Genomic DNA, 21519 nt, shown 5'->3' on the forward strand with positions numbered 1-21519 from the left:
ACGTGATAATCCGTGAGGCAGCAGTTGAAGTGATAATTTAGCAGAAAGTGGAAAAATGGGCTCCAAATACTGAGTCAGATGTGAAAGTCACCATGTTCGTGACTTCTTGTGTTTGGTTTTTCATATGCATATGTGTTTGAGATTTACTGGCACAAACAGTCATGAAGGGTGCAACTGGTGTCAATGCAAAGGGACAACTTGTGGCCTGTGCATCACAGGAACCCGACTTGTTCCTGGTTTGACAACTTAAGCATTGCACTGGCTTAAAGCTAGCCCTCTTAGTAGGGCTGCACTTTAAGTGTGACTACTCAAACTGTTACCTTGGCCAATTTGTTTCTTTGTTGTCTAGTTACATAATTTATGCAATCAGTGAGCAAATTTAGTACCTGTCTAAGTAGCACAGTGCAGGTGTAGGATATTTACAACACATTCTTCTTGATCATGTTTGTCAAAAACTACAGAAATCACTTTCAATAGGGAATAATTTTGATGATTTCTTGAACTGCTCACAAAAGTCAGAGAACAGTAAATAAGGTGACATTCCCTGAGTGAATTCATCATTGCTGATTATTCACTCATTCCAGCAACAGATCTTCCTTCTGTTCATGGATTTGAAAGAGTCTGGTTAGAAAATACTGACAGCCAAGTGAATTGTCTCATTATGCTCCTCTAATATTTGCAGTTCCAAATTCCCCTTGAGATGAGTGATTCAGAAAAGCTAAGCATGACATGCTAAAGTTGTTATTGAATTTTTTTTTAGTTTTCTTGGTGCACTTGTTATCGGGGCAGTTATTTGTTTTTGGGCTCTATAATAAGGAGTCTAAAGCCAGGTATAGAAAGGAAAGTGTGATGTTTCACTGGTCTCTTAAATACAGATTTTAAAAAAAAAATCAAAGAAATCGAATGGACTTGCCAATCAGCAGGGAGGTATATCTGTCTGTAAAGAAGATTGGAAGATATGATATAGCTCAGTCCTTTGGGATATCTTTCCAACTCCAGTTGTCCAGTTTTACTAACTTAAATAGTCTCAGAAGGGCGGCCATGTTAATCTGTATCTTCACAAAAACAAGCAGCCTTGTAGCACCTTAAAGATTAATAAATTTATTTATTAGGTCATGAGATTTCATAGGTAAGACTTGCTTCTTCAGCTTTTCAGACAGAAAGCAATTGACTCCGATCTTAAAATCTAAAGAAGTGGGTCTGTCCCATGAAAGCTCATGACCTAATAAATAAACTTGTTTGTCTTTAAGGTGCTACAGGAGTGCTACCTAAAATGTCTTTTTGGCCATGTAAAAATAAAAAGGTAGCATCCTACAATGTTTCTGCCATGCAACCATCTTTGAGTTCATTCTGAAGCTACATCCACAGTGCAACTGTGGATGCGATTTGATGCTCATTTAGATGTACATATGATAGTTTAATCTAGCTAGCTCACTAATAGGGAGGACAAGGCTTCACCCCAGGCTGTACAAAGTCTCCTAGTCCCCATCAGTTATGTACTCATGTTACTAGCTCACACTGAAGCCTGTGCAATCTTCTCACTGCTTTTTTTAGCAATCTAGCAATACTAAAGCTAGAGCAGGTATGTTTATACAAGCTCCGAGTTACACCCTTGGTTTCAAAGTAGCTATAACATGAATTTTAATTCTACCAGAAGAAGGATTTAGATTTGGGGTTGTCTGGGCATATGCCTCCACAGAGAAGAAGTTAGGTAGGGGGCAAAATTATCTTGGATCTGCATTGCCTTTGATTTCAGATCATACCTTTACCAAAAATATTGACAGTTGTGTCAAGTCAGGGTTGTATCTGCTCCCATCACACATTTGGGATGCCACAGGCCCCACATAAGCTCACAACACTTAACAGCCTCACACTTACCTTGTTTATGCCCTATATCCTACATTCCCTTGTCCAGTGGTGCACTAGGACTGATGAAACCAGATGGTTAAACTGCTGAAGTGGACAGTGAAATTTGCAGCCCGGCAGAGTAAGCGGGTGGGCGTCTTTCAAAGAGTGATTCCGATAGTACATTTCAATGGTGTGTTGCCTGAGTCACAGGAGACAAATATAAGTAAAGTTAGGAACACATTCTCTGAAGTTGCACTGCATGGACTTATTGAATGGACTATACCAAGGACAAATTTGGACACACGTTTTCTAACTCCTTGTAAAAACTGTCTAATGAAATTAATGAATGAGAGATAAGAATTTGCAGGCCATGTCTATGTGCCCTCCTGTTAATAAGGGTGTAATGGGTACACTAGAGAGGTGTATTTTACCTGTTTAACAAGCTCTTTGTGAAATATTGATGCAGCCCGTAAAACATTGTAAATCAATTTAACTTCTGCGGTAACATGGCATGAGTGAATTAGATATTAAGAATCAAAAAAGATTTATTGGCATTAGATTTTTTTAAGCCAGTGTTTCTTAAACTTTTTGGCTGCGTCTACACTACAGTGAGCCTTCAACATAAGTTCTTCTGGAAGATCTCTTCTGAAAAAACTTCTTCTGAAAGATTGCAACCACACAAAAAAAGCAGATCAAAAGAGCAATCTGCTCTTTCAAAAGACAGCATCCATACAACCCCTGCGCTTTCAAAAGCATGGGACAAGGATCGAAAAACCTGGTGCCATGAAGACTGCTTTTTCGAAAGAAGGGCCCCCGGAGTATCTAAACAAGCTTTTTGCTGAACTACTCTTTTGGGAAAAGGTTCTCTTCCTCATATGGGAGAGAAAGGGAGCCATCAGAAAAAAAGTGCTGTGTTCTTTCACTTAATTTCAAAAGAGCACATTTTGTGTGTAGGCATTCCATGGGATATTTGAAAGAGCCCCAGCTTTCTTGAAAGATCTCACTAGAGTAGATGCGACCTTTGAGACCATGGAACACCAAACGATATTTTTTAATGCAGAATACCTGTGTAAATTTTCTTTAAAAAAAAAAAAGAAACCCAAACAGCACCATATAGAGCAAAAACAGAATGAAGTAATTCAATCAGGTATCATAACAATGAAGAAGTAACTTTGTGTCTTGTTTTAGTAACAGAAAATGTAGACCATCAGTGTATTTTTCCAAATGCTCATGTCACACCTGCGAGTTGTTCACTGAACACCAGTGTTTAATGAACACAGTTTGAGAAACATTGACCTAAGCCAATCTTTCTGCACTGAGCATGCTTGGCTTTACTGTATATTCTTAAGTGTTTTCTCCAGTCTCATTTTAACAACTTATTTTGAAACTTCACCATCTTTCCTTGGAATATATGTACATTGTCTACTTGAACTTATGGGAAGGCATTTTTCACTGAGATGGGTTTTTCAAAAGGACCTGAGGGAGTTAGATGATCAACTCCTACTGACTTTTAAGATTTGTGCTTCCACCTGTCTTGTTAGATGCACTTGACAACTGACTATCCACTCATTTTGTATAGCATCTAGGATCCCCAAACAAGCACAGATCATATGTATAGAAAAGCCTGTTCTGTCAGCAGTGAATCTAGAGATCCCCAACACACCAGAATTACATGTTTTCACAGTGCAGAGGATGTTGTGAGCCAGATGAGGGTGTGATGTTACTCTTCTCTAGAAGGACTCCCTGTGCCACAGCATGGATGGGGAATCTGGGAGCTGAAGGGACCTGGAAATTCTCAACTCTGTGGATCCCTTCTCAGCAGAGAGCAAGAAGACTGAGTAGCAATGGGATCAAAGTTAAACCTTTAAAAGTTGGAGGTGGCCTGATCTAGGACAGGGCTGAAACTCATTGCTAGGGAATGTCTATTTTATTCTACTCTGCTTCAGGCTATAGGGCTGAGAACCTAGTATCTTTAACAAGTCACTCAGATTATAATAATTAAACTAATTCCATGGTTCCTATTATTATTTAAGGCCACATGTATCTAGGCAGTTCAATAATGGCTGCCACAAACAGTTTTATTTCTAAAACACTCTCAATCTTCAGTAAGTTTTTTAAGTATGTTTCAGAAATAGAGCTTTATCCACATACTTACCCATTCTTTTCCTGGTAAAGTTCAAAAAAATGGCAGGCGCTGTATGGAGGGAGTTTTCCATTGAAAACACTGAGTGCCATCTGTAAAGCAACAATGGTAACAGCATTCTGTAAACAAAAGAAACATGCCCATGAAAGAGTTACTGAAAATGGCACGTTCATTACTGAGCAAACATTCAATAATTTCCCCACATGTGTAACTGAGATGTTTATTTTACTTGCACAATGCTGTGAATAAATATGTGAGGATAGCTTTGAAAAATGTTCATTTTTTTTCTGGAAATAAATATGCCTATCCTGTAGTGGAAATACCTATGTTATGCAAAGCATTTATCTCACCCTTCCAGGACTACCATTCATATTCCAAAGCTCAGAGCAGGTTCAAACAGTTACCATTAAAATAACAATAACAACCTGGCAGAGTACTTTCTTCTTTTGCCTCCCAAATGTATATTATTCCCCGTCCCCAAATCATACTGGCTTGAGGCCCAAGACCAGCAATTGCCAAGCCCAGTCCAGGCCCCATCCAGTGGTTAGACTTAGGCCTAAAATACAAAAGTGGCCTTCTGTTTTGAGCACATCACTTGCTAGGTCAAGCCTTGTCAAATGGATCTCTAAGTTTTAATGCTCAATCTGAGACATCCAGTATTGGATTTTCCTAAGACGTGAGCACTTGCAACTCTACTTAAGGTGAATGGGATTTGGGAGTACACAGTTCTTCTTAGTCCTGTAGCACCTCAGAGACTAACAAATTTATTAGGTCCCAAGCTTCCTTTGGTAAAACCCACTTCCTCAGATGAAACCAGTTCTTATTACAGTCACACTGAAGCTTTCTCCAGTTAGGCATCCAGAATTTCAGGTCACATTTGAAAGAATTTAGCCCTATGGTCCAACATCCGACAACCTAACTGGACTACAAATAGAAATATTTTACTATCAATAATTCAGGACTCCTGTCCACTGGGAGAAGGTATAAGTAAATAAATGGGGGAGTGGTAGCTCAGTGATTAGAGCCATGGCCTTGTAAACCCAGGATTATGAATTCAGCCCTTGAGGGGGGACTTTCAAGGTTCTGGGGCAGTGCTGGTCAGTTTCCCCCCTCCTCTGAGTGGTGGGGATCTGGTGCCAGAGTAATGTTAACCCAAGATTTGCACAACTTGAGTGTGTATATCTCGTGGGTCTACTATATAGCATCAAAAGCCACTTTAGGGGGTCAATAGCAGAGTGGTTAGAGCATTTGCCTTATAAACCCATAGCTGTGAGCTCAATCCTTGAAAGGGCCTTTCAAGCATCTGGGCAGGTTATATATTAGCCCTTAGTGGGGAAAGAACAAGTTAAGGACTATTTAGGAAAGTTAGACATACATGACTTCATGGGTCCAGATTTAATATATCCAAGAGTACTGAAGGAATTGGCAAATGCCATTGCAGAGCCTTTGGCCGCTATCTTTGAAAACTCACAGAGATGGGGAGAGGTCTCAAACGACAGCAAAAAGACAGCTATAGTGCCCATATATAAAAAAAGGAAAGAAAGACAATCTAGGGAACTCTAGACTGGTCAGCCTTACTTCCCTGGAAAAATAATGGAGAGGATCCTCAATGAATCCATTTTGAAGAACTTGCAAGACGTGAAAGTGATCAACAGTAGTCAGCATGGATTCCCCAAGGATAAGTCATGCCTGACTGATCTGATTAGCTTCTATGATGAGGTAACTAGCTCTGTGGACATGCGGAAGTCAAAGGATGTGATATACCTTGACTTGAGCAAAGCTTTTGACAGTTTCCAACAATATCCTTGCCCATAAGTTAGGGAAGTAATGGATTGGATACATGGATGGTAAGGTGGCTAGAAATCTGGCTAGAGGGTCAGGCGCAATGGGCAGTGATCAATGGCTCAATGTCTGGTTGGTTTCAAGTGGAGTGCCCCCAAAGATTGGTTTTAGGGCTGGTATTGTTCAATGTCTTTATTAATGACCTCGATGAGGGAATGGATTGTACCCTCAGCACATTTGCAGATGACGTGAAGCTAGAAGGACAAGTAGATATGTTGGAGGGTAGGGATAGGGTCCAGAGTGACCTAGATAAATTGGAGGATTGGCCAAAAGAAATCTGATGAGGTTCAACAAGGACAGATGCAGAGTCCTGCGCTTGGGGCAGAAGAATCCCAAGAATCGTTACAGGTTGAGGAATGACTGGTTAAGTAGCAGTACAGTAGAAAAGTATCTGGATATTACAGTGGATGAGAGGCTGGATATGAGTTAACAGTTTGCCCTTGTAGCCAAGAAGGCTAATGGTATATTGGGGTGCGTTAGGAGGAGCATTTACAGGAGTTCTAGGGAAGTTATTATTCCCCTCTTTTCAGCATAGGTGAGGCCACATCAAGGGCATTGCATCCAGTACTGGGCTCCCCAGTATAGTTAGGATGTAGATGCATTGGAGTGGGTCCAGCAGAGGGCAACAAAAATGATTAGGGGGCTGGAGCACATGACCTATGAGGGAGGCTGAGGGATCTGGACTTATTTAGTTTGCAGAAGAGAAGAGTGAAGGATGATTTGAAAACAGCCTTCAACTTCCTGAAGGGGGGCTCTGCAGAGGATGGAGAGAGGCTGTTCTCAGTAATCACTGATGGCAGAACAAGGAGCAATGGTCTGAAGTTAGAGTGGGGAGGTGTAGGCTGGATATTAGGAAAATCTATTTTACCAGGAGAGTGGTGAAGCACTGGAATGTGTTAGCTAAAGCGGTGGGGGAATCTCCATCCCTAGAGGTTTTTAAGTCCCTGCTTGACAAAGTCCTGGCTGGGATGATTTAGTTCAGGTTGATCCTGCTTTAGGCAGGGAGCTGGACTCAATGACCTCCTTAGGTCCCTTCCAGCTCTATGATTCTACGAAATAGAAAGCATCAGTATCTAAGACAGGCAGACCAGCACCTTTTATATAACTAAGTTGAATTAAGAAAAGGCAACAAGTGGCTGGTTATTAGATCAAGGATATTTTAATGAATCAGTCCAAGTCCTTGGGAAAGTCTTTTGGGTTCTTTCCTAAACAATCAAAACAGCTTTAGAATGAAACAAACCACTAGATCAGACTGAGAAATGAGATGCTGTATGTATGTGATCTAAATTTTCCTAAGTAAACCATTATGAAATAGTTAAAGCTAGCCACAAAAGAAACAAAAATCAGTGTAGCTGTTGTTAGAGGCAGGTAATGAAGCCCTGTGGATGAAAGTAACTTAAAATTTCTTATAAGTACTGTCCTATTGCAACCCAAGTCCCTGCCAGCTCTTTAAATAGCTCCCTGCTGGCTTTTGCAGCAGCTCAGCCAGCTTTTGTTGGAGCTGCACACCAGGGTGCACTTGGTTACTTTCACCTGCTGATGACTCCAAAAATCCAACATGAAATTAAAATAAAATTACTCACTGCAGAATAGATAATTATCTTTCGCTGGTTGGAAGGATTTCTGGCATTTGAGACATGTTTCAGAATATCTTTTAAAAGAACCCCTGGAAGAAAATTGGAAATAGTTACTGGAATGTTTAGGGGAACTTGTACTAATGTTGATACTCTTTACCTGAGGAAGTGCTTAAGTACATAGTAGATTAACTAAGATGGATTCATATATACGCCACCTTCTGAAGTGCACTGATGCCTCTGACTCCATCTATTTGTGAACCTCTCTAATCCTGAACTTTCTTGTTTGGCAACATCCATAATCCAGCATGATTTTAGTTAGCCCAAAGACCACTTATCATGGGTGTGACCAAGTTTCCTGCAGACCCATAAAGTGTGTTTTCAGCCACCAGTCCTGGCTGTCAGTGTTCTGTGCTGTCATTTAGCTGTCTTACCCTTAAATGTCTTGTAAGAGGCCAATAAGCAGTGGATGTGTTGGTAATGTGCTAGACAATACTGACCTTCTGTGGTCTGGCAAGTTCTCTCCTCTAGCACCAGTCAAGTCCCAAAGGTGCCTGACGAGAGAGGGTCAACCATGTAGTTGCTTGATTGTGTTCCAAAACACCAATCTTAGGGCCAGATTCAGCAGAAGAGCCCAGTGGCTAGAAGCAGGCAAAAATCAGTATAACTGGCTGGTGTACAAGAGTAGTACAAAAAAGCCAGTGTGTGATTGTGAGTCTAGCCCTCTCATCATTGTAACTCCATTGTAACATCTGGATTTGCTAGGAAGGATAGAAGGTGACCACCCCGCAATACATGTGTACATCGCGGTTTTTGTAGCTCTAAATACGCTTTGAATTCCAGTCATGACAGCACACCTTTGCACTCTCTTTTCCCATTACACTCTCACCCCACTTGGAACAATGGGATTTTGTTTACCTCCCTGGAGTCGGGCCTTCTGTTTTTGTTTGTGGAGCCCAAATTCTGCCCATAGCAGCAATTCAGAGAGCTTTAGAAGCTTGGTCCTGACACCATGAGTTGCCCATGATGGTAAAGTGTAATTGTTGCTCTCCTACAGTAAAGAAGGAAAACGATGATTTGCATACCGATTGATACCAGATTATGTTGCTTTCCTTTGTTATTGTTATGTTACTATGTTACTGTTTTATTGCAATATTTTGGTATCGTCAGGTACAAATCCTGAATGTTTTGACCTGATAACAGATTTCTCTTATTTTATGTTAAACTAAGGGCCAGACGCTGCACTTGGGAGGGAGGGGTGGAATGCGCATTTATACCAATTTATTGCTCCAAAAATGCAATTTTCACAGGGTAAGACAAGATGATTGTAGTCATGAAGAACAGGGCCTGGTAAAGCACTAAACAGGGAGGGATATGATGACAGGCTGCTTGTGCAGTGGGATGATCATCATACATTATTAAGGATGACCCCTGTGTCTTTGTGAACATTTTCTACTGTCAACAAGTTCCTGGGCCACATGCAGAAGTCCTGATTCAAGTAAAATTTACATGGAAGACAGGACTTTTTGGTCTGGCAGCTTTGACAAATCAGTGACATAGAATGGCTCAAGCTGCAGTATTTATATCTGGGGAGGGCTGGGGAGTGGAGATGAATTCAGGCACATTTTAGACTGGGATGGGCAATAAAGCGCTGGCAGACCAGATGGGCTTCGCCAGCCCAACCTCAGTAATAGCTGCTTGCAACTTCTCTTGGCTGAGGATCACTCTTCCTGGCCAATGGGAGCTGCAGGGAGCAGTGTCCCAGTTTACGCTGCTTCCTACAGCTCCCATTGGCTGGAAACAGCAATCTGTGGCCAACAGGAGTTGCAAGTGGCTGTACCTGAGGATCGGAAGGTAAATAAGGTGCTGGTGTCCTGCTAGGGGCTAGCCACCTGAACCACCTCTGGCTTATTGCCCACACCTGTTTTAGACCAACTCTTTAATGGGCGTGAGTCAGTCCTCAAAACAAAGTGGAGTGGGTGAAGTTTTCCTGTGGGGCTGGAGCGAGATACATTAAAGGCTACCAATGGGAAGAGGTAGGAAATGTACAAGGTACAGAACTGAAGTCCTGTTTAACAAAACCAGTCTGTTTTGTAATGCCATACTGTACCTTTATCCAACTGTGACACTTTAACCAAGCTAAACAGTGGGAGTGTTCTCATAACTACTTGCTCCCATACAGCCTGTTATGTCCTGACCAGAACTTGCTGATAATGTCAGGATTTGTTTAAACAGGGGAAACAATGGAACATGTCAGGTTAAATCATCTTGGGTCACCATGTGTTATGTATTTCTTTAACAAACATGATTTCTTTGGAAAGAAGAGAATATGGCAAGTTAATTCTGTTTCATGGCACTGCTGCAGGCAAACAAGTGTCTGTGCCTTTGGAGTCAAATGGCATGTGAACAATGATAAATAGTATGGGGAGGTGACTTCAGCCACAGCTGCATGAAAGTGACTAACAATAATACCTGTTTTGCACAGCTGGTTGAGTTTTTGTTTTTGCGGCAGGTGGCCCAAGTAAAGTCTCAGCTGAGCAATGTGTAGGACCCTTACTTAGAGTCCCACACAGGAGGAAGTATTCTAGTCATTAGTTAAATTCCTCCTAGCATTCAGGCCCCTGATGATGGAGAAGGATGGGTAATTTTATAAGTGTACCTGATGGAATAAACACCTGCCTCAGAACACCATGATGTTTGTAATACTGCATTGTGCCATTGCATTGGCACATCATGGTCTGGCATGTGGCAATGACTTGCTGCAAATCAAGCTTCAGTTTCCCAGGACATTTGTATTCTATGGGCCATTGAACTAATATAGAGCTCTGGGAAATGTCCCATGAGGGATTGCCTTGGCAAAATTTAGGCTATCATGGAAGATATACGACAGATGGCAACTTACTGCATAATGTGATACAATTGGGTAGCTGGTGTCCAGAATGTAATCTACTGTAAAACTGCTTAAATCTAATAGGCCAAATAGTTATTTAAGCAAAATAAAACAAATAAATAAAACAATAACCAACAACATCAACTGCAAGACCTGACAATTTTTGCTTGCTTCTGTACTGGTAGGCACAGTCCCTATTGCTTAGAAGTGCCTCCCAATCAACATTCACCAATAGCCTTCTGCCTCCTTCAAATTACTTCTATAATCCCACTTGTTCAATGACTCCTCTGGGTGCTACCATCCATACGCTACTCCACTTGCTGCTATCTAATTATTAGTGTAGCTTCTTGCACCAGTTGACTTTTTGAGGAAGGAAGATTATATTTTTGGTGCCCATCCATGTATTTTTACTATGATAAAAGCCATGGATCTTTATAGTACTGTATAAATAATACAGCGTACGAGGGTCCAAAAGTCACTTCATTTTCCAACCAGAATTGCGGTCATAATGCCATAGACTTTCTCAGTGGTACTTAGGCAGACAAGGAGGTTGATTAAAAAAAGAACTATACTGGTACAGAACTGGATGAAGGATGTATATCAATTATTTGAGGCTACTCGTTTGGTAAGAATTCCTGGCAGTGGACATTCAAAATACCTGTTCCTGGCAAACATACAGGTTTTTTTTTCTATCCACTTAAGGAGTAGAGGATGAAGTCTGTAACTCAATTCTTCTTGCCCTGTTGCATATTTGAATGTGGCCTTAGGGGAATTTTCTTGTATGCCTTTACCTCACATAGTAAGGTCTCATATATATTTATAATTCTTTCAGTGTTCAGCCTCTTCAGTGGGTATCCTGTGTGAACTGCTAAATATCTCAGGAATGGCTGGAAGACAAAATCAACAAACATGTAACTATGATGAAAGGTTTTTGTTTGTTCATTTTCGACATTCTTATACGACACATTTGTGCTATATGGTTCTGTTACAGAAAGCAAACAGGCAGACACTGTCCCAGTGAACCTACAGGTCAGGGAGAGATAACAATAGACAAGGAAAAAGGAGCCACTGAAGTCTGAGAAAGGTGACATGGACTGTTTGACAGCCATGTTTCAGATGGACTTGAGAGGTGGAAGATGGGAGCCAGGTAGGCCAGAATGCAGGAGGTTGCAGTTGATTTGACAGAAGATTACCCCAGGCATGGTTAGGATTTTGGGAACAGTGATGTGGAGGAAGTGAGAGGCAGTTGAGAAGTGGTGGTGAAAGAAGTGAAGTGCTTGAGCGACAACCTGACTGTGAGTGTGAAGGGGAGAGAGAGAGAGGTTGGAGACTGCAGTGAAGTTGTGGTAATTTTCTAATACAATAACGTGAAAAAATAGGGAGCAAATTTTTGTGAGGGAAGAGTCCCTGAGCTAGCAGAGGATTGTAGAACTAGATGTGTCACATGAAGCACTAAATTCACTAAAATTGCCTCTGTTATTTGATGTGGGCAGCCAGCCCAGCAGGTTTTACAAAATCATGATCAGTTAGTGGGCATAATCTCCTTCTAACATGTGGTGCTAAGGCACATTTGAGCTAGTAAGAATGAAAGACTTACATTAAAAAAGAATATATGAGGTCTCTTTATTTGCATTCTAGTGACCTACCATTGACTGATGCTGCTGTAAGTGACAGCATGTTGGAGTGGGTTCCCCACACTGACCCAGCAAGAGCCAAATTGGGTCAGGTGACCCCAAGAAGCTAATTAGGCTGCATACAGGGGACTTTTAGTTTGGAAGTCACTTGTGTGGAACATGTGGGCTTTTACAAAAGTCAGGAAACTGGTAGCAGAGGAAAAGGTTTGAAGGTGCTCCTTGGGAGAAGGGAGGCGTGTTTGGGACTACAAGCATGAGTTGCCTAAAGTTACTGCCCGGGAGGAGGGTTTGAACAAACTAGCAAATCTAGATCAGTGGGGAGTGCCAGGAAATAAGGAAAAGGTCAGTGAAAGGCAACAAGAGGCAGGGGATGGACCTTGGCTTATGTATAGAGGATCCCTGAGCTGGAACTCAGAGTAGAGGATGGGACCAGGTTCCCCTGCCTGAGAGGAATGGTGCAGAAGGCTGCCTGAGATAGTTCAGTACATTCACCCCAGAAGGGGAATCAATGTGAGTGACATAGCTTGAGGGATGAGTTTCAAAGGGGAGGATATGGCTTCTGGCGTGAGCAAAGGGCTGCTGAGGAGAAATTGATTGGGTGTAACCACAGGAAGAGGCATCAGCCTGACTGAGATAAAACCCAGAACCACCAGGAGACATCCCAGTCCCTCTCCCATTACTGACAGTTTTTAATTAGATATTTTTCTTGCAATCAAAAACATCTGGTATTCTTTACCCTGTAGCGCTTGAAGTGTCTTCGAAATGCCCTTGTTGCAAAAGTTTCTTTCTGCAGTTCCTTGTATCGTGGGCAGTTTGGATAAGGTAAGTGTAGCAACTAAAGCAAAATATACAATGGATTAGTTAGGTAGGGTGCTCCCCATTTGGGTATTCAGTGTTCATTCATGAGATTCATTTTTCAAGTGTGTGTTAACTGAGCCGAACTATAGCAGGCCTTTTGGTTAGTTTTTCCATTGGCTTGTTTTACCTCGGTAAAAACACCCTATGGACTCATTTCCGTAACATTACCCTTAAACCTTTGTGGAAGTCACTGCTTAAAGACACTGGTTAAAAATTAGAATGTATTCAGTCAAGGTGAAATGTATAGCCATATAGACAGCTGTTGCAAGCTCATGCCCTGCTTAAGCTTTCAAAACAAAGTTTTGCCTTTTGCTGGCCTTCTGCACAGGGTTGCTTTCATCCACAGTGTTCAGTCTTAAAGAGTTTTGAAAACTTTTCTTGCTTTTCTCACCACAAGCTAAAGACTGTTTAGATTGCATGGTCTAAGAATTTGTATTTGTGTTACCTGAGAATTTTTATTTGAAATTATCTGCATTCCTTTTAAATAGTTAAATAACAAAATTACAGCCAATTTGACATGATGATAAAACATTTTCTACTCGTGTGTTTTGTCCCCTCTCACAAAATAATTAAAACAGTTTTGTAGATGCACAATTTAAAACAAGAGCTTTAAAACAAACCCAGGAGAATCAAAGAGATAATTAGCTTGGAAATATGTACACGGGTGCTTTTGCTGCTTTAAAATCCTAATCTAATTGTTTGAGCCATGTTATCCTGAAATCTAACCATATGTTTATGAACGAGTATGATTTTTCTTGATGCAGTTGGAAGAGTGTTTCTCCCTCCCCAGAGCGGAGCACTCTGTGGGCCTGAAGGAGGAGAGAGGGAAAGGAGTTGCACGATTTATTTACCTTACAAGCTTCACTCCAGCAGCAGCACCACCATCCAACTTTTTTTTTAAACTGACAACATAGCTAAAATGTTACTCCACAAACCAAACATTGCTATGGGATAGGATGAGACATGGGATAATTCTTTTGGCCATTTTGTAGGTCCTGGACCAAAAAGGATTGAAAACCACAGCCCTAAACAGTGATGGACGTGAAAACTCAAATGCATTCCTTCCAGCTCTCTGGTGGAGCAAGCTATTTGGAGTCTCTGTGCAAGTGAAGAGCGTGGGTTAATCTGTTACCACCTTGGAGTTGTTTTCTCATGCAGTGTGGGCAAACTCACCTTCTTTAGTTTTTAAACTGAGATCTTTCTATTTTCATTAAGCACAAGGCGGTGTGGTGGAATTCTCTTGTGCAATCCCAGCGCACGGCTGCTGCCCACACGCTCAGTTCTTAGCATATAACACTTTATCGTAGCGCCACTTCATTCACGCTTCACCACGCATTTTGGCTTTCTGATGAAGCCAAACGGGGAGCAGCAAGTCCCCAATGTGTACTCACCTTGTCATGTGACAGTGGCACAGTGTGGACTGGGATGGGCTGCCAAAGGATTTGGGGGTTCCAGACCAGATTACCAGCCAGTGGATACAGCCCAGCAAGACTCGCCTGGGCACTCATAAGCGTTTGATCAGTATCTGTGCTTTGAACATAAATCTGGAGCAAGAATAGAAAGAATTGTTGCTGAGTGTTTGCTAATGGAACCCTGCTCCTGTTAACTGGCTGACTTTTAGTGGGGAACTGGAAAGGGAAAGGGCTAGTTAGCATCCAAAGGGACTGGGGCCAAACAGGAAGCCTGGGGTAGGAAATGAGGGAGCAATGAGTTGGAGTAGGAGGAAGAACTGGTGGGGATAGTGAGCTGGAATGTGACAGCAGCCTCATTAGCAATTCTAGTGGAAACAGTTCAACTGGCTCTCGTTGGCCTTTATGGACGAGCAGATGAGCCTCTGCTTCCAAATGAAACAGACTTAAATGTCAAATAAAAAGCAGCCAAGAGACCCCAATAGTGTCTTATGGAATTTCCAGCTGTGAGGTTCTCATGAGCAGGAAAGAGTGGTCACCCATTTGCAGTGGCTGAGGTCCCTGTAAGGAGGATGTGGGGTCTACACAGGTGAACTTATTGCATCACTGAAGTGATTAAGTATGTGGAGTGAGGCTGAACACAAAGAAGGTGAGCTCTGTTTTCACTGGAATTCAGAGACACCACCAATATTTTTGAAGAGTTTTCAGGCTTACCCAAACATGACAACTTTCTGTGTAATTTGATTTCTTGCCAACTTTGATATATAGCTGTAGTGATGATCTCTCTGCACTAACTCTTCAATTATATTTCTATAATAAGTCAATTTGGGCCACAAACTTAGAGTCTGAGAACCCTCAACTGTTGTTGACTTCAGTGCAAGACAAGAGTGCTCAGCACGGTGTAGGACTGGACATATCACAGAAAGATAGAACTGAAGGAACCTCAAGTGGCCATCAAGTCCAGTCTCTGGCACTCAGCATGGGACCAAGTGAAGCACACCCCTAAGTGTGTGGCTTACATAAGCACCTGCTAGACCATCACTAACAGAAGCTTGCCTAACTTGCTATTAATCTCCAAAACTGGAGGTTCCGTAATCTCCCTAGGCAATTTATTTTGGTGCTTAACCACCCTGACAGGTAGGAAGATTTCTTTTAGTGTCCAACCTAAGCCTCTGTTGCTGCAATTTAAGCCTGCTGCTTTTTTGTTTTATCAGTGGTTACAGAGAATAATATTTCTCCTTCCTTCCTTGTAGCAACTTTTTAGATACTTGAAAACTGTCATATCCCATCTTACTTCTTGCTTTTCTACACTAAATGAATCCAATTCTTTCAGTCTTTTCTCACATCATGTTTTCCATAACTTTAATAATTTTTGTTGGTCTTCTCTGGAACTTCTCTAATTTGCCCACATCTTTTCTGAAATGGGGCACCTGGAACTGGACATGATACTCTAGCTGAGGGCTAATTAGCACAGAGTAGAGCAGAAGAATTACTTCCCATGTCTTGCTTTCAACACTCCTGTTAATAGATCACAGAATGATGTTAGCTTTTTTTTTAAAGTGTATTTAAACAGTGTTTCACTGTTGACTCATATTTAGCTTGTGGTCCTCTATGACATGATTGCTAGATCCTTTTTTGCAGTACTCCTACCTAGGCATTTCATTTCACATTTTGTTTGTGTCTTGAGCAAGTCCCATTAGTACATATAAAACTGTCCATTTTAATTAAGATACTTGCCTCAAACTGGTTATATATGGGACTCAGGAAATGTTTATATCTTTTCCGCATGTATTGCCCAAGCTCATATTGCTGTTGTATTCCAAGCTGTGGAAGCAACAATATTGATAACTGTCAATACAAGGTTGCTGTAGAAGAGTAATCCAGGTTTAGCAAATTTTTAAAAAGAACAGGGAGCTGTAGATAAAATAAATCCTATGGTTTATTTTCCTTCTTTTTGACCTGGGCAAACAGGATGCCCTGGGATATATATTTAAAATAAAGCAAACCCACCACCAAGCAGCACATTTCTGATGCCTTTGTGTACAAGAACCTTAGCCTGGGCACTCATGCCTCTCATACCCATGTCTCTTTCAATCTGATTTTTTAAAACCTTTTATCTAATAGATATCTCAACATTTATGCTGTATAGAATCTGAACTGTCCCAAAGAAGCAGCATTTCTCCCAGATGCAGTAATATATAATGAAATATAGTCTATCTATAGTCATATGGTCAGAAGATATAAAGTCATAAGCATGAAAATCGGGAAATGCAACAGTTTTTCACTTCAGCATGGTATCATACATTTTAAACATAAAATACTGAAATAATTGGGTAAAAGGACAAATCCATCCATCAATATGGAGGAAGGGGCAAAACACTGGCTTTAATATTCATGTTACAACTTCAACTTTTGTATTTCCGTACACTGGCTGTAATGTGAAACAGTGTTGCATGAACATAGCCCTTTCAACATTTAATTTTTAGCCATTTAAAAATGGGGCAGGGGCGGATTTTCAATTGTTTGGGATCAATCAACATTGCATACAACTACAATTTACATCATTGTAGTTAGTCTTTGAAATTTCTACCTAACTGAACTGAGCAGGATTGGGTAAGGACACATTTCTTTATCTCTTATTATTTAGTCAGATACAGTTTTCTGTGAATTGGATTTAAAAGGCAGCAGTACAAGTGTCTGTATTGGGATGATTATATTGTCATAATAGACAAAGGTAGACATTTAACAGCTGATCCTGGAAGGTGCTAGGCACCTGGACACCTGTTGAATGAATGGAGGCTGAGGATGCTCAGCACCCACTTGTGTAGAGTGCTCACTTAGTTTCAGATGAAATATTAGACTCTGTAGCTATCAGTTACCAACTGCACAAGAGAATTTATTGCAAATGTGACCCCAACTTTCATAGATTTTAAGAGCAGAATGCACCACAATGATCCATTCTGGCTTGTGTTGAATTAAGTGTTTATCTTCTGGCTGATCTGAAGCATCTATTTTAAGAAGACATGCAGTACTGATTTAATATTTTAGGTGAGGAAGATTCTGTTACATCCAGATGCAAGAGATCACAATGTTTTATTACCCTCGCTATAAACAACTCATTCCTTCTTTCTTGTTTGAATCATCAGCTTTTTGACCACTGGGTCTTGTTAAGCTTTTTTTCTCCTAGATGAAAGAGTCCCATGCAATCAGAAATGTTCTTTTTTAATCATGGTGCTTCTTAGCCTCTGCTTTGTACATGACATTAGTGAGATGATTACTGGAATGGCATGTGCAGTGTGGACTAAGGCTATTCAGCTTAACAATGTTCATACCACCTCTTTATTTCTACATTATATTTTCCCTACTTATACAGGTTGGACTCCCTGATCTGGCTCCCTTGGGACCTCACCGGTCCTGAACAAGGGAGTTTGCTGGACCAGGGAAGTGTCTACTGAATCAAACTGGAAGCTCTTGCTCAGTTGGTTATTCACCATGATCTTCAAGTCCTTTCTGAGTCATTATTTGCCAAAATGCAATTACACCACCTTGAAACTTTAGCACATAAAAGACAATTTCTGGTTCAGTGTAGGCCCTGGTAAAGTCAACAAACCTTGGTAAGCTGTCCAAATCCCTGTGGCCATGCATTTTCCTTGTGTTTATCATTTGGAAAAGGCTCACATGGGGTATGGTCACCATGGCGAAACACCTGACAAAACAAATTGAATTCCATTCACATAATTGTGTTTCTTTTTATTTGATATAATTATTGCAATATCTTTTAACAGCGAGTGCTGTATGTGCTGTGTACTAATATATCCATGTTTATTGTCTATAATAGCTATTAATGATAAATATTTATTTGTATTTTGATCGTGCCTAGGAGTCCTAGTCCTATAGTAGATTTTTTTTTAAGATTGTAAATTTTACATGGCATGGGGTCTCTACTCTTCTCCTTGTCATATGTCAGAGGTATTTTTGGAGAGGCCATAGGAAGCCTAGGCAGTATGCTACATTACATTAAGCAGGCAGGGCAATCAGTGTGATAAATGCTACCAGTTACATTCTTCTTGATAGATGTTACTCTAAGGGTGCATCTACGCTGGGAACTAACTTCAAAGTTAGGCACTACTTCGAAGTAGCCACCAGAGAGTCTACACATGCTTCCTCTTTCTGCAAGGTTAACTTTGAAGTAGGGAGCCCAAAGTCTATTCTCACACCCTACACGCACCCTACTTTGAAGTTGCTTACTTCGAAGCAAGCAACTTCAAAGTTCTTTTTGTTGTATAGACGCAGCCTAAGACAGCACTGAGTAGGCCAGAAGATATCAGATATTGCAAGTATCATCATCTAAATACAGGGAAGACCATTGTTAAAATGCCAAATCCATCCCTAAGTTCTTTTTCATTCCATTCCATGTGACAATCCTGTATAATTTGGTTGGCCACACATATTTATTAGTCACATCACTTTAAAACTAAGTCTTACATCATTAATTCATTTTCCTTAGTCATCAAAATAGAAATAAATACAGTTTAAGATTACATATAAACATGATGTTAACGCACATGCTCTGTCCAGCATAGGCCACATTCAGACCTCCTGTAACCAGGGAAACCTGCAAATCAATGCAAGTTGTACCAATTTGCAACAGTCCTGCATCTGGGCTCTGTTTATTTATTTATATATTCGATGCAGCACACATCTGTTCTTGATTACACATGAGGGAGAACTTGCTTTCCCTTGAGCCAATAAATTAATTCCAAGGCAAAGAGGAATTCTCCACTAAGAGAATACTAGGTATGGCATCTCATCTATTTCATAGCTGTGAAGATCATTGCAGCATGCCTCCTTTGTTATCAGAAAGAAGGCACTCTAAATGTTCATTCTCCCCTGAGATTGCACAAAGGAAGCAAAGTCACATTTTTTTTTAAAGTTGGGGACTTCGTTTACTTTTCTGTGGGAAGCAATAATATAAATTGATTATTCAGGAAATGCCAAAATATCTACAAAACATTTTCCCTTCTGGAAAACATTTTCTAACATAAAAAGAACAGTAAACTGCAGGTGTCGTAAGAAATTCCTTCCATTCACGTAATGAAGTTAACAGAAATTACTTACTACTGACACAAACTTCAGTTTTCTTTTCGCTGTGGTTTGGTGAAGCAAAATAAAGAAAAGACTAAACAAGAAGCATAAACTCCAGACTCCACACAGCAGCCGTCTCACTCTCATTCTTGCAATGGCTTAAGAATGTTTTGCATGCCACGGCCATGGACTGGACAGAGCCTGCTGCAGATTTGACATACAGTTAGAAGATTAGGAGGGGAGGAGTCAGTCTATGCATTGTGAATTTTAGACATAGGCCCTAGCCCTGCCTCCTGCTTATCTTTATTCTCGTTTGGGTTACTTGTACCCCAGGGACTGATAAAGGGAGCAGGGCACTCTTGTGCCGTTCGGGATACATGCAACAGAGGGGCTGCTTATCCCATGCCCCTACAATGCAGCTGAACACAAACTGATTCTGAGTGCTTATACAGTTGGTTAAACGAAAGCCTAGTAGCACATCATGCGTCTGTTTGAGTGGTGCAAGATTGTTGTGGAAGCCATCTGGTATAGAAGCCATTTCACATCCCTTACTTCTGCATGCACACAAGAGTCTGTCATTTCTTTGACCTGTTTGGGAATGGCTGGTAGGATGTGCGTTAATGAACTGTTTGGAGTTGGGGATCCAGCTCCCTTGTACCTGTTTTTCCTTGCTGATAACAGTTTCTCTTTGGAAAGTGATTTACGATTCTCTAGCTAATTGCCTCTGACACTGGGTTTGTTTGTGTAAGGGTATAAAATACCAGAGTTAGCTGCATGAAGCAGCCTTGCTGGACCTGGTGTTACTAGTGTCCAGTTTGGCTCATCTGTTGCCTTACTGAATTCAATAATGCTGAATATTAGCCGCCTAAACACAGAGAAGTCTTGTGCTTCAACATTATAATGAAAATATTGCAAGAATACTGGTGTAGTTTTAATGTTACATGTGAAGTTTCTTCCTAAATAACTTCCACCAGCCAACAACTGAGAAGCAAACACGTTTTCTCTCAATAGTTTGTACCAGGATGTAGAATGCTTGGAATAAAATAAGATTTGTGGACTGTCACTCTTGCTGTGGATATGCTTGTCCAGCTAGACCTACACAGAACTATGTGATATTTATTTTCCTTGCAAATAAAGACAGCAGGTTTTCCTCAAAGAAATGTGTGAATGTAGAATGCTTGGAATAAGATAAGATAAGGTATCCAGGTATCCATCCACTGTATAACTTGCCCTCTCCAGTGGCAGTCATTCTTCACACATTTCTTTGAGGAAAATCCAGCAGTGGCCATAGTTACTCTCCTGTTATGGGATCCCTTTGGGCATTTTTAGATTTGGCTGTGGCCAAGCTTTGGAACAAATCAAACAGCAGGCACTTTATTTCTTAGCTCTAAATTAATGTGTGAGAATGTATCTTCCAACTTCATATCTCTCATAGTAGATTAATGGTATAATATCCAGTGGCGAGGATTACTAATTTCCCCTAAAGAACTTTTCCCTGAAGTGCCGTAGATCTTGGTAAATCTTCCTCCGCTTGTTAACTTTCCTTGCAGCAGATGTACCTAGTGCCACAACATATGGAAGCCAGAAGATGCTGCTTTAATCATCCTGCTATTGTTAAATTGAAAAGTATCTAGTTTACAACCAGGGTTAGCCAGGAAACAACTCCACTCATCAATTTATTGATATTCCTCTGGTGCAATCACATCTTTGTGTCCATGACTTTTGATCTTGCTACATTTTAACACACAAGTCTTGATATTTAATCAGTTGACAAATTAGCCTCATTACCTTATCTAATGCCTGTCTTCGTAAGGAAGTTAAGACCCATTTAATATGTAGAAATTGGGAGCAATTTGTTGATGATGAAAAGTTGCCGGCAAAGAGTAGCATTAAGGGAAATAGCTGACACAAGTGATGCTTCAGCTTAAAACAAGTGTATAAAATTCACATGCTAGTTTAAAGCAAGAATTAATAATACCCGCCTTAATGACTAGATCTGGAGTTTGCTCACTTCTAGTTCATGGAATAAAAAACATTCACATCATGCACATTGATCAGAAGTGAAGAAATGCCTCTCAGACATTGAAATAGCAAGAAAAAAAATCCTGTTGCAAGATGGATATTCTGCAACACCTGCTTTTGTGAGGACTTGAACTCAAAAAGGGAGCAGCATATGGCATTGCTTCAGTCTGTTGAAAGGAAGACTTCTTTTTTAAAATGGGAGACACTGACACAG

At 40.7% G+C, this 21519-nt stretch overlaps 1 protein-coding gene across 1 annotated transcript; it reads right to left on the bottom strand.

The window, feature by feature from the left end:
- Window positions 1-1890: 1890 nt before the first annotated feature.
- On the bottom strand, window positions 1891-19430 carry LOC142008804 (prostatic acid phosphatase-like). Its single transcript, XM_074986113.1, has 10 exons — window positions 19317-19430; window positions 17809-17904; window positions 15936-16022; window positions 14181-14333; window positions 12668-12766; window positions 11089-11184; window positions 8326-8458; window positions 7417-7499; window positions 4004-4110; window positions 1891-2047 (listed from the first exon to the last, which is right to left on the bottom strand). The coding sequence occupies exons 1-10, from the start codon at window positions 19428-19430 to the stop codon at window positions 1891-1893; spliced, it is 1125 nt and encodes a 374-aa protein (XP_074842214.1).
- Window positions 19431-21519: the final 2089 nt, after the last annotated feature.

This window comes from Carettochelys insculpta, chromosome 2 (genome assembly GCF_033958435.1).
Source record: "Carettochelys insculpta isolate YL-2023 chromosome 2, ASM3395843v1, whole genome shotgun sequence".
Classification (NCBI taxonomy): domain Eukaryota; kingdom Metazoa; phylum Chordata; order Testudines; family Carettochelyidae; genus Carettochelys; species Carettochelys insculpta.